Source organism: Juglans regia, chromosome 4 (genome assembly GCF_001411555.2).
Source record: "Juglans regia cultivar Chandler chromosome 4, Walnut 2.0, whole genome shotgun sequence".
Taxonomy (NCBI): Eukaryota; Viridiplantae; Streptophyta; class Magnoliopsida; order Fagales; family Juglandaceae; genus Juglans; species Juglans regia.
The window spans coordinates 17,747,957-17,760,577 of record NC_049904.1 but is presented as its reverse complement, the minus strand read 5'-3'; the positions used below and the strand labels follow the sequence as shown (position 1 = coordinate 17,760,577).

The following is a 12,621-nucleotide window of genomic DNA, read 5'->3' as shown; positions in this document are numbered from 1 at the left end:
TCTGTGAATGAGGTTTACAAGATTATTTTTCAAGTGTTAGCGAATAGATTGAGTAAGGTGATAGAAAAATTAATTATGAAGCTACAAAACGCATTTGTCAAAGGTAGACATATCCAAGATTTGGTCTTAATTGTAAATGAAGTTTTGGATGGACAATTCAAATCTAGAGAACCCAAGTTACTTTGCAAATTAGACACGGAGAAAGTCTATGATCACGTCAACTAGAAGTTCCTACTTTATTACTTGGAAGATGTGACTTTAGGGAGAAATGATAGAAATAGGTAGAGTTTTGCATCTCTATAGTTCGATTCTCTATCTTGGTGAATGGCTCACCGGGTTTTTTTTACTCCTCTCGTGGTTTGAGATAGGGGATCTGCTCTCTTCTTTACTTTTTTTATTCGTCATTAAAGCTCTCAATAAGATGATTGTGGGCCCTTGTGGAAGGTGGTTTTCTTTATGGTTTATTGGTGGGAAATGGTGTTTATGGCTCCATTGATATTTCTCACTTTCTGTTTGCTGACGACAATCTTATCTTCTATGGAGCACATCTTAGGCATATCCAATCTTTGAGGGTTCTACTTCTTTGTTTCAATGTTGTCTCGAGTTTGAGAGTTAATCTTTCAAATTCTGAATTGGTGCCGGTGGGGGCTATCCTTGAAGTAGAGAATTTAGCCTCTCTTGGGATGTGAGGTATCATCTCTACCCTTGAAGTGTATTGGCTTACCATTAGGTGCTTCCTTTAAATCATAGAGGATTTGGAATGGCATGGTTGAAAAGGTGGAGTGCATATTGGCTTCTTGGAAGAGATTGTATTTGTCTAAAGGTGGTAGGCTCACTTTGATTCAAAGTACTCTTTCTAACCTACCCAACTATTTTCTGTCCTTGCTCCCGCTCTCCACAAAGGTTGCCAACCATATTGAGAAGCTACAATGAGACTTCTTGTGAAGTGGCTTGGGGGAAGAGTTCAAATTTTATTTGGTTAATTGGTCAATTGGTTGTCCTCCAATTTATAAGGGTGGATTGGGGATTCGTAACTTGATGAAATTCAACCAAACTTTATTCGGTAAATGGTTGTAGAGGTACCAACATGATAGAGGGGCCCTATGGAAACCCATTATAGATTCACAATTTGGGGAGGCTTGGGGAGGATGGTGCTTGAATGAGGTACGCGGCCCATATGCAGTGGGTTTGTGAAATACATTATGAGATATTGGGAGATCTTCCGAAGACGACTCTCTTGTTAGATTTTGGTATGACAAATGGTGTAGTAAACAAAACCTCCAAAGACACATTCCTTACCATTTTTGAGCTCACATGAGAAAATGATGCAATAATAGCTGATTTCTTGGTCTTTTTGTAGTGGTTCTCAATGGAATGTAGATTTCATTATAGCAACCTAAGATTGGGAATTGGAGTCTATCATAGAGTTCTATGCGGCATTGTATTCCATAGGCATGACTGGGGGTATCATAGATAAGATGAACTGGAACCCCTCCAAGTAGGCCTGTAAACGAGCCGAGCTCGAGCGAGTCTGGGGTGTGCGAGCTCGGCTCGTTCACTACTCGAGCCGAGCTCGGGCTCGGCTCGTTTATCAACCGGACAAATGTCTGCGTCCGAGCTCGACTCGTGTAGAAATAAATTGAGCTCGAGCTCGGCTCGAGCTCGGTTTTGTTAACGAGCCGAGCCCGAGCTCGACTCGAGCTCGGCTTGCTTATTACAGAATTTAAAGATTACAATATTTAATATAAAATTGAAATAAATGCATCAGTAAAATAATAAATCAAATACAAATTTACATCATAAAACCTTCAAGAGTATTATGGCTATGGACCTATGGTACATTAAATTACATTTTTAATTTTTACATGATAATGGAACTAGTGAATAAAAAAATAATTTACAAATTACAACAATAAATTATGAAATAAGATACATTATGATAAAAACAATGGGCTATGAAATGAATGAAGTCCTCATTTGTTGGTGAATGGAGCTATAAATCTTGACATTGTTGCCATGCAAGCTGCATACACTAATACACTAAAAAAATTGAAGTTATTTTTAATCCCTTGCTCAAGTATTGTTAACTTAATAATACTGTCAATGGATGTTTGACAGAAAATGCAAAACTTAATTTGCTTAAAAAATCAATGGCATCTCTAACAAATTAGACAATACAATTATACAAGCAATCTCATAAACAAATATGTGCATTAGGGATTCAGACTCATTGAAATTTGAAATCACCATGACAAAGTCACAGAAGTCAGCAAGATTACCACTGAACAGATCCAAAACAACGACCCAGCAATAGGCATGACTCATATAAGCCAGACAAGTGAGACAACAAACTGTTAGGTAGACAGGTTGACAACTTCAATAGGTATAGACTAAGCAGTTACCAGCCATTCAGCCACAGTTACCACAAGAACAATCGAATCTGCCAACCAGCAGGCAACAATATGCAATACTCAATAGGCATACACTAATACCACAAACACAAACCAAATAAGTTATCAAAGAAGTTATAAGTTCAGTAACAACTTGACAACAAGTTACCAAAGATCAGCAAAATAAGCAAGACAACCAAGACAGACAACTGCAGACTGCAGTTACCAAAAAAAGTTCACAAGAAGTTACCACAGTCCAACAAAAACAGCTAGAAAAAATCAGCAGAGAACTAACCAAAACAAGTTCACAAATCACAACAAGTTACCAAAGTTCAACAAAATCAGCCAGACAATTGCAGACTGCACTAACAAAAATTAATCAAAATCACAATGACAGGAAAATACCAAACTTATACAAAATCTGGGTTCACCATGACAGAATTCAGCACGTACCCAAATTTTAAGAAAATCACCATGACAACCTGCAGGCTGCACACACTAATAGAATAAAAAATATTAATATAATTTTTATTCCCTTGCATCATTACTCAAGTACTTTTAACTTGAAAATATTGTCAAGGGATGTTTGCAATGCAAAATTTAATTTGCCATTTAAAGAAATTTAGGAAATCTAGATGGTGAGGAATTAGAACTTAGAAATTACCTGAATTGTTATGATTCATATCATCCCAAACAAAATCAGATAGAACGAAACTGTCCAAATATCAGATGTGTTCTAATCATATAGATTAAACAATACAAACAAGATAAAACCAGAAAGCTACCCAAATGTTCCATAGATTAAACATGATAAAAAAACAGAATCTGAGTTTGTATGGGCCTATGGCTATGGCAAGAGAATCTGAGTTTCTGATGGAACATCCTTCTATTGACAAGAAAAAAAAAAGGCATTAGTACTTTTGTAAATAAATTAATAGGCTGCAGAATAAAATAGTAAAAAAGCAACATGCAGTTAAAATAAATAGATTACACTTACAGAATTTGTTGATGATCTTTTAAGCCCATATAATGCTCTAACCCAATCTGACCCACATAACAACATCTGGACAATTTCAGTTGACAATGAAGCTCGATGAGGATCAATGACTCTGCCTCCTGCGCTGAATGTCGATTCTGAGCTAACTGTGGTAATTGGTGTAGCCAATATATCTCGGGCCAATTTGGACAAAGTTCGAAACTTAAGACTATTTGCTTTCCACCATTCCAAGGCATCGAAACTTGCATCTGAACCCTCTTCACAGATATATATACTCTCCTCTAAATAATTGTCCAGTTCTGATTTACTAGGCTGCACGGTATCAACACTTCTAACAAAAGATTTAAATAATGACTGGCCACTCTGCATGTTTCTCCCAACACTTGAGGAACAACTGGATACGTTTATTCGAGCATTTTCCTGCTCTCTTTGTGCCTCAAGAGTTGAATTGTATTCATGAACATACTCATCATATAACTCATGCAACACTTGAGAGACATAATCAATATTCTTAGAAGCGTCCGACTCTTGATAAATTAAAGGAAAACAGAATTGGATCAGGACCATTTTGAATCTAGGGTCTAACACCGCAGCGATTGCCATCAATAGATTACACTCCCCCCAATATTTGTCAAACTTAGCAGTCATTTTCCTTACCATTGATTTCATGTATTCATTCTCATCTCTACTCTTCTTACCTAAGATGTCCTTCATTCTCCATACTTCAGAAAGGAATAAGTTTGTTGTTGGGTAATCACTTCCGGATACAATATTGGTTATTTCATTGAAAATAACAAGTAGTTGACAAACATTTTCAACTTGCCCCCACTCTTCAACTGTTGGAACCCATTCAAAACTGCTATCTCTATCACCATATCTAGGAAAAACTTCTTTGAACTGAATTGCAGCATCCAACATTAAATATGTGCTGTTTCATCTTGTAGGCACATCTAAAATCAGTTTCTTTGAGAGCAATTGCAACTGTTTTGCAATTTCACTAAATTGTTTTAGCCTACTCTCTGATGCTACCAGATATTTTATACCATCTCTCACACAATCAACAATCTCCCTAATCTCCCCAAGTCCATACTGCACAAGTAAATTAGTTATATGCGCACAACAACGTACATGAAACAATTTCCCTCCTACAGACAATGTTTTCTTCAATCTAAAATTATCTTTCAAGATCCTAATGGCAACATCATTAGAACTTGCATTGTCAACTGTAATTGAACTAATTTTATTCTCAATTCCCCAACCTTGGAAACACTTTTCTAAAGCATCAGCAATAAGAAGGCCAGTATGTGGAGGTGGCACATTACAAAAGTTCAAAACACGCCTCTGAAGATGCCAATCAGTATCTATAAAATGACATGTCACTACCATATATGAAAGTTTTTGACAAGAAGTCCACATGTCAGTTGTGATATGGACTTTGTTAACAGGTTTAAGCAAAACCTTTAACTTTGTCTTTTCAGTCTCATAAGTTATCATGCATTCCTTCTTTGCAGCAGCCCGAGACATTTTTTCCCAATATGGAGTGTTTGCACTCATGAACTTATTAAATACCACATGCTCCATTAAAGAAAATGGATACTCATGGTAAAGTATCATATGAGAGGCAAGCTCTCGGACCCTACTACGATCATAGGTAAAGTTTGAGACAGTGAAGCCACCATCTTTCTCCTTAGACTCAACTGCTAAGACTTTCTGTTTTTTCTTAGACCCCATATATGGCAAACAAGTTAGCAAGTGTCTACGTAGTGTAGTCGTAGAACTTGATCGAGATGCTTTAAACAAAGATTTACACCACTTACATCGAGGTTGTTTAGTCCCATCTTGTTCAAGTTCGACAAAATCATTCCATACATTGGAAGTCCTCTTCCTCTTTTTCCTTTAATTAGCTACTGTTTGAACTTCTGTTTGGTCCTCAGTAGAGACAGTATTGGGGGCATCAGTATTTGTAGTGTCTCCACCATCATCAGATATGGGGTCTACATGGCTAATCCCAATAGAGTTTTCATTTTCATATTCCTCCACCGGATCAACCAAATTCACATGATCATCCATTTGCTAGGATCTAATATTTTTAAAACACAAAACCATAAACATAAAATAAGCAAACAAACATTGACCATAAGCAATGACACTAAAATAGGCTAAAGTCAAAAATAACCTTGTCTTGATGGCTTAAGGTGCCTCCAGAAGCAAGGACACTAAAATATGCTAAAGTCAAAAACATTTCACTCCAACAGTTTTATCTTGGCAGCCTTGCCTTGATGGCTCAATGTGCCTCCAAAAGGCAAAGCTGATATAATCAACCAAAACATGTTAAGAGTCAAACAATTTTGACTCGAACAGATTTAGTGGACTCTTGCCTTGGTGGCTCGATGTGCCTCCAAAACAGGTTGAAGAAAGCATATTTAAAGACTTGAACTAAGAACATAAACCCAAAACAGATTGAAGACAAAATTAATCAACCAAGGTCCAAGACATGTTGAAGATGGCATAATTAAATAGTTGAAGCAAAAACAATATATGATAATTTATAATCAATCAAAACAGGTTGAAGAAAGCATATTTAAAGACTTGAACTAAGAACATAAACCCAAAACAGATTGAAGAAAAATTATTCAACCAAGGTCCAAGACAAGTTGAAGATGGCATAATTAAATAGTTGAAGCAAAAACAATATATGATAATTTATAATCAATCAAAATAGGTTGAAGAAAAAATATTTGAAGACTTGAACTAAGAACATAAACCCAAAACAGATTGAAGAAAAATTATTCAACCAAGGTCCAAGACAAGTTGAAGATGGCATAATTAAATAGTTGAAGCAAAAACAATATATAATAATTTATAATCAATCAAAACAGGTTGAAGAAAAAATATTTAAAGACTTGAACTAAGAACATAAACACAAAACAGATTGAAGAAAAATTAATCAACCAAGGTCCAAGACAAGTTGAAGATAGCATAATTAAATAGTTGAAGCAAAAACAATATATGATAATTTATAATCAATCAAAACAGGTTGAAGAAAAAATATTTAAAGACTTGAACTAAGAACATAAACACAAAACAGATTGAAGAAAAATTAATCAACCAAGGTCCAAAACAAGTTGAAGATGGCATAATTAAATAGTTGAAGCAAAAACAATATATGATAATTTATAATCAATCAAAACAGGTTGAAGAAAAAATATTTAAAGACTTGAACTAAGAACATAAACCCAAAACAGATTGAAGAAAAATTATTTAACCAAGGTCCAAGACATGTTGAAGATGGCATAATTAAATAGTTGAAGCAAGAACCAGATAGGGTTAGATTTATAATCAACCAAAACAGGTTCAAGAAAGCATATTTAAAGACTTGAACTAAGAACATAAACACAAAACAGATTGATTATAATCAACCAACCAACCATATTTATTATCAAGCAAAACATCTTTCAATACTTAAGACAATAACCAAACATGAACAATAGAACAGCATTAAATACTTCAAGCAAGAACAACAATAACCAAACATGAACAATAGAACAGCATTAAATACTTCAAGCAAGAACATAAAATAATAAGCAAGAACCAGATAGGGTCATATTTATCAACCAAAACATTTAAAAGAAAGCATATTTAAATGCTGGGAGCAAGAACATACTCCAATCAACAATATACACAAATAACCCGAGACTACTTAGAGAAGCAAATGAAAACTTAATACTCACAGTGGGCTGTAAATGTTGCTTCAAGCACAAATCTGTAGGCAAACTCTTCAGAATGCTTTTTTTTTTTCCTCAGTTTTCATATATGAAATATAAAGCTTAAAACATATATTTGTAATTGTAAACAATAGCAAAACAGCCTAAAGTCTTAACAGGGCATATTTTGCCATTAGAAAATAAAATAAAAAAGATAAAGCATAAACTTATGAATCAAAGTGATGGACATTGAACAGTGACAAAGCACCAATAGCATGCATATACGACTGGGGATGTTACTGATGTATGGCAGTCTGGCAGAACAATGTCAAACCACTGACCAGTGACCACACAACATGTTTGGCATACAGTGTACTTAGATGATTAGATCTATCATCTAGATCTACAACACTACAATGTAACAACTAACAACACTACAATGTATAAAGAGTTAAGATAGAACTAGAATGATTCCTCGAAAATGGTCAGATAAAACTATAAGTAGATAAGAATCATAAGATCAATCAAATCTGCCAAGTTACCAAATCCCAGACAAATGCTTAGAAACAAGAAATAAACAAGGGTAATCGACTCATAGAGGGACGAATCGGCGAACCAGAGAACCACGAACCATAGAATCAGGGATTCAGTTGGTTGAGAGTCATAAATGCATGCATTTAATGACCCATGTGTCGAGGACCGGCTACAATCTCAGAGGCTGAGATTACAGCCACGGCTCCCCAAAAATACGGTCACCGGCTGTATCTGCTAGGGTTTCTCGTAGTCGCGGACTCGCGAGAAACCCATATCGAGACGACGAGAAACCCATATCACAAGATTCACAACAGAAGCCCATCGGATTCTTGAATCTTGATGGCTGCAAGCCTTCAAGAATCAAGAATGTAAGCGACGAAGCCGTTGAAGCGTAGAAGGCTAGGGTTTCACGCTGGCTTTGAGAGGATAAGTGAGGAAGTGTGAAACGGCTGAAGGAGAAATGTGAATCGAGTGCAAGTGGGCAGTGGCCAAGTGGGTGGGGCGGCTAGGGTATTGCGATTTGCGATGATTGATGAATCAACGGCTTAGATTTGGATATAAAGATCCAAGGGCCTCAAAAACTCCAAATGTTATACGGGTAGGGGTAGGCTGGTAGCCTCTCTAACATGTAATAGGAGTAGCAACACAACTAGTCTACTAAGTACTAAGTACTAACACGTTACATGATCATGTAACCCATAAGTTTTTTTTTTTTTTTAACTATTTTAATATTTAAGTTGTAACACATGTTATATACTATAAAATTATATATTAGTATATTATTATAAGTTAATATTTAAGTTATATACTATATTTAAGTTATAGTACAAAACAATACAATGTTATAAGTTATAAGTTATATCCTATAAAACTATATTGTAATATTTAAGTTGTAACACATGTTATATACTATTATAATATATAACTATACTAATAGTATAATAGTATAATAGTATAACTATAAGTATATAACATTGTCTAACTTTATATTTTATCAAACATTATAATTTATTACTCATGATATAATAGTATAGTTCTATTATATATTAATACTATAATACTATTATACTAACATGATAAGGAGATGGTGTAATTTGTAATGTTAAAATGTTATATATTATGTAAGATTATACTACTAATAGATTAATAATACTATATAGTTATTAATACACTGCTAATATTGATACACCACCATCTGTATATACTAATACTAATATGATATGTTAATATTATCCATCATCATACATAGTAACATATACTAATATCTTATACTAATACACCACCATATTTCTTTCATATTAATATTAGTATATTACTAATATTAGGATATCATATACCACTATACATTACTAATAGTATATGAATGTATCATCTTTCTAACACCACCGGTCACCATCTTTCTAACTCCAATAATATATTAACATACATATACTAATATACCATTACTAATATCAATAGACAATATACCATATTTGAGTTCATCATTTACTAATATGAATATATATATATAATATGGACCATATGGTGTAATTTGTAAATTTATAATGTCATATATTTATTGTATGTATTCATCATAACTTCTAGTTTTATAAGACTATAAGTTAATATTATAAATTTATATATAGTATATGTAGTGGACTATAAGTCTATAAACTATAATAATAACACCAAGTCTACATACTTAATTATGAATATTATAAATTACATACATATCTAAATTTTGGTTATTATATATAATATATTGTATTATTAATTTTATATGTATAAATATATACGAGTCGAGCTCACGAGTCGAGCCGAGCTTCATACGAGTCTGTTCACGAACATTAATCGAGCCGGTCGAACTTTATACGAGTTTGTATCGTTTAATAATCGAGCCTAATTCTATGTTTACGAACGACCCATTTAATATTCGACTCAAGTCGATTTTGAGTTTAGTCGAGTCGAATTCGAGCTGCCTGTCGAGTAGCCTGTTCATTTTACAGCCCTACCTCCAAGAAAGGTAGATTCATTGTCAAATGATTTTACCAAGTTCTAACAAGCCCTAGAATGACCATGTTCTCATGGAAGAGTATATGGCAAGCAAAAGCTCCTTCAAAAGCAAATTTTTTTTTTTTTCGTATGGATGACATCATTGGACAAGATCCTCATCACAAATAATTTAAGGAAACGCTAGGTAATGGTGTTGTATTTATAAGAGAATGGTGAATCAGTAGATCGTTTGATTTTACATTGGAGGGATGATTTTTTCGTGAGAATTGGATTCTCATGGGTTATGCTTTTTAGATTGGTGGATTTCCTTGCAAGTTGGAGAGGCCTCCAAGGTAACTCACAAGTGGCAGTTGCAAGCTGGAGAGGCAATTAATGGATTATAGAAGACTAAAGGGTGCAAGGACCATTAAGCTTGGTTTGGATAGAGAGATATTTTCATTTCATCTCATCTCAATATCTAAACATCACAAATACTTTTTCAATTTCAATATTCAACTTTTTCATCTAATCATTACCTAATTATTACCACTTTCCCATTTTCTAAACAAAACATAAAAAAAAAAAAAAAAAAATTAATTTTCTCAAATCTCAAAACAAAAATAATATTATAACAATATTCTAACTTTATTATATTCTTATTCAACTTTTTCTCTGTCATTTTTCAAAATCTCGTAAAACATTTTAATTCAAACCATTTTTAATTTATCTCATCTCAACTTAAATATTTCACTATTATTTACAAATTATCTCATCTTAGTATCTAAATAGGCCTTATCCTCTCTTAATCTTTACCCGAATTTGGAATCTAAATTGAAAAGAGAGATGCAATATCTAGATCCTCCTATAGTATCTAATATTGTCCGTATCCGAAAGTATCTAATATCCTCCTATAGAATCTAATCTCTACCTCCAGGGGTTGGCTCAACTGGTAAAAGTTTGGAGTATGCTCCTCTTAGGTAAATTCTTTTGGGTGCAAACAATTTCTAGGAGTTATCGGACTGAAAGTTTTTTCTTTGAATTATTCGAGATATATTTATAAAAAACTCCTTATCGAGGACATGGTTCAACGAACAAACAACGTTAATCAGGACTGTTTCTGGACACCGAATGCCAATAAAAAAAGTATTTAAATTGAATTATATTAAATGTTGGTAATCATACATATTATTATGTGTCAATTCGAAACAGTTATGTGAATTTCTAAAATATAAATGACAACATCTACATAATGCCTACGACTGCATGTGCAATCTATTTATCTACGACTTTCAATTACATATGCCATAAATGGCTCCCGCATTGATTGTTTCCGGTTGTTTGAGAGCTTTGACTCTTAAAACGTAGGTTCTAAATGTGTGAAAATGACCCTCAGAGGAAATGATAGTTGCCCCCCATTCGTCCGAATTTTTTTAAAATTCTTTCTAATTTTTTTAATTTTCTGTTTTTCTTAAATGAAAAATTATTTCTCTAACTGCTTTTTGTTTTTTTAAAAATTATATATATATATATATATATATATATATATATATAAGAATTCGGTAAAATGGGGGGCTGAGTTCGATGATCCTAAGCATAATTTATATCCATGCTAATATAACATATAAATTAACCAAAGTTGATTAGTCTCGTTTGTTTTCATAACTTATCTAATCTCATATTATTATTATTATTTTCTTGAATTTCTATACAAAATAAAATAAGAAATTTAACTTTTTCAAATTTTAAAAAAAATAAATAAATAATATTAAAAAAATATATTCTAATAATATTTTATTAAACTTTTAAATTTAATTTCATCGGCAATAACAAACCTCACAAGCACAGTAAAAATAGGCAATTTTCATCCATACTTCAAACATCAACAAGCAAGAAATTTGAATTTGTCAATATCATGTAATTGTCTCTGAATTCTATCGGTTTTAAGAGTATCCATATGCGAACATAAGAAGCCAAGTCTCAAAGTTTCATGTGGATGGAAGTTATAAGAATTTGGTAATTTAAGTAATTTAAAATAATTTAAAATGTCATGAAATAAATATTATTTATATTTAAAATTTTAAGATACGAACATTTATACTTATTTTCTCTATATCTATTTTAATTTCATTAATAATCAAAAGAATATCACATTAAAAAAAATTTCACAATTATGTTATGAATTTTTCATACTCTATACTTAGAGCATTGGCATTGGACTCATTAAATGAGTTCAATCTTTAAAATTTGATGAATTTATGTTTAAAATCACTGCATTGGATTCACCAAATACTAAAATCTGAAACTTTGAGCTACAGTACATTCTAATTCATCTTCAAATTTAAAGACTCACTATTCACACTCTATAATTATTATTTTATTTACTTAAATTATTATTTTCTAATTTTGAGCCACAATATATTTAAGTTGGGAAACATAATTTAAGTATCAAATTAAATTATTAATTAACATATAGCCATTGTAATTGTAAAATATGAAAAAAATAAATTAAAAATATTCTTATAAAAAATATAATATTATATTATTATTTTGATGAATCCAATGGTTAATCCAATGTGGAGTTATGGATGGAGAGATTTTTGATTTATGAAAAATATGTACTTTTCATCAAATTTTAAAAATAAAAATGATGAAGTCAATGCTAATACTCTCATATATATATATATATATATATATATATTAATATATATATATATTTTATGAGAAGAATTTTTCAATTATTAATAATAGAATGTATTTAAACCTTATCCAAGACAATGGGCTGAGGATGATGAAACCACAGCAACCGACAAATGTGTCCTGTTAGTTGGAAAATTTGTAGCCTGGGATGGAGAATGGAGTGTAGATGCAGAGACTCTGACCAAACAATACGGTGTTAGATGTTAGCATCATGTCTGCTTTATTATTTCTAAAAGGGCATTCCATTATTACCGTTCTTTTCTACTTTTTACTTTTGACCATTTGGCAACAGATCGGATCCCCAAAAGTACTATTATCTGCATTATCA

At 32.5% G+C, this 12,621-nt stretch overlaps 1 protein-coding gene across 1 annotated transcript; it reads right to left on the bottom strand.

The window, feature by feature from the left end:
* Positions 1-2,390: 2,390 nt before the first annotated feature.
* On the bottom strand, positions 2,391-5,457 carry LOC109009049 (zinc finger BED domain-containing protein RICESLEEPER 2-like). The gene is made up of 5 exons (XM_018989384.2): positions 5,296-5,457; positions 4,417-4,476; positions 3,388-4,284; positions 2,560-2,599; positions 2,391-2,440 (listed from the first exon to the last, which is right to left on the bottom strand). Exons 1-5 carry the CDS (start codon positions 5,455-5,457, stop codon positions 2,391-2,393), a joined length of 1,209 nt encoding a protein of 402 aa, XP_018844929.2.
* Between the last annotated feature and the right edge of the window lie 7,164 nt (positions 5,458-12,621).

Excerpts from the sequence above, each read along its gene's own strand:
- LOC109009049 (XM_018989384.2), bottom strand. The coding sequence starts at position 5,457 with ATGGATGATCATGTGAATTTGGTTGATCCGGTGGAGGAATATGAAAAT. Across the intron at positions 4,285-4,416 it reads GAGATGGTATAAAATATCTG|TTCAAAGAAGTTTTTCCTAG; the intron begins GTAGCATCAGAG and ends GCTGCAATTCAG. Across the intron at positions 2,441-2,559 it reads GCTTATTTTGCTGATCTTTG|ATTCGATTGTTCTTGTGGTA; the intron begins GTAACTTGTTGT and ends GCTGGTTGGCAG.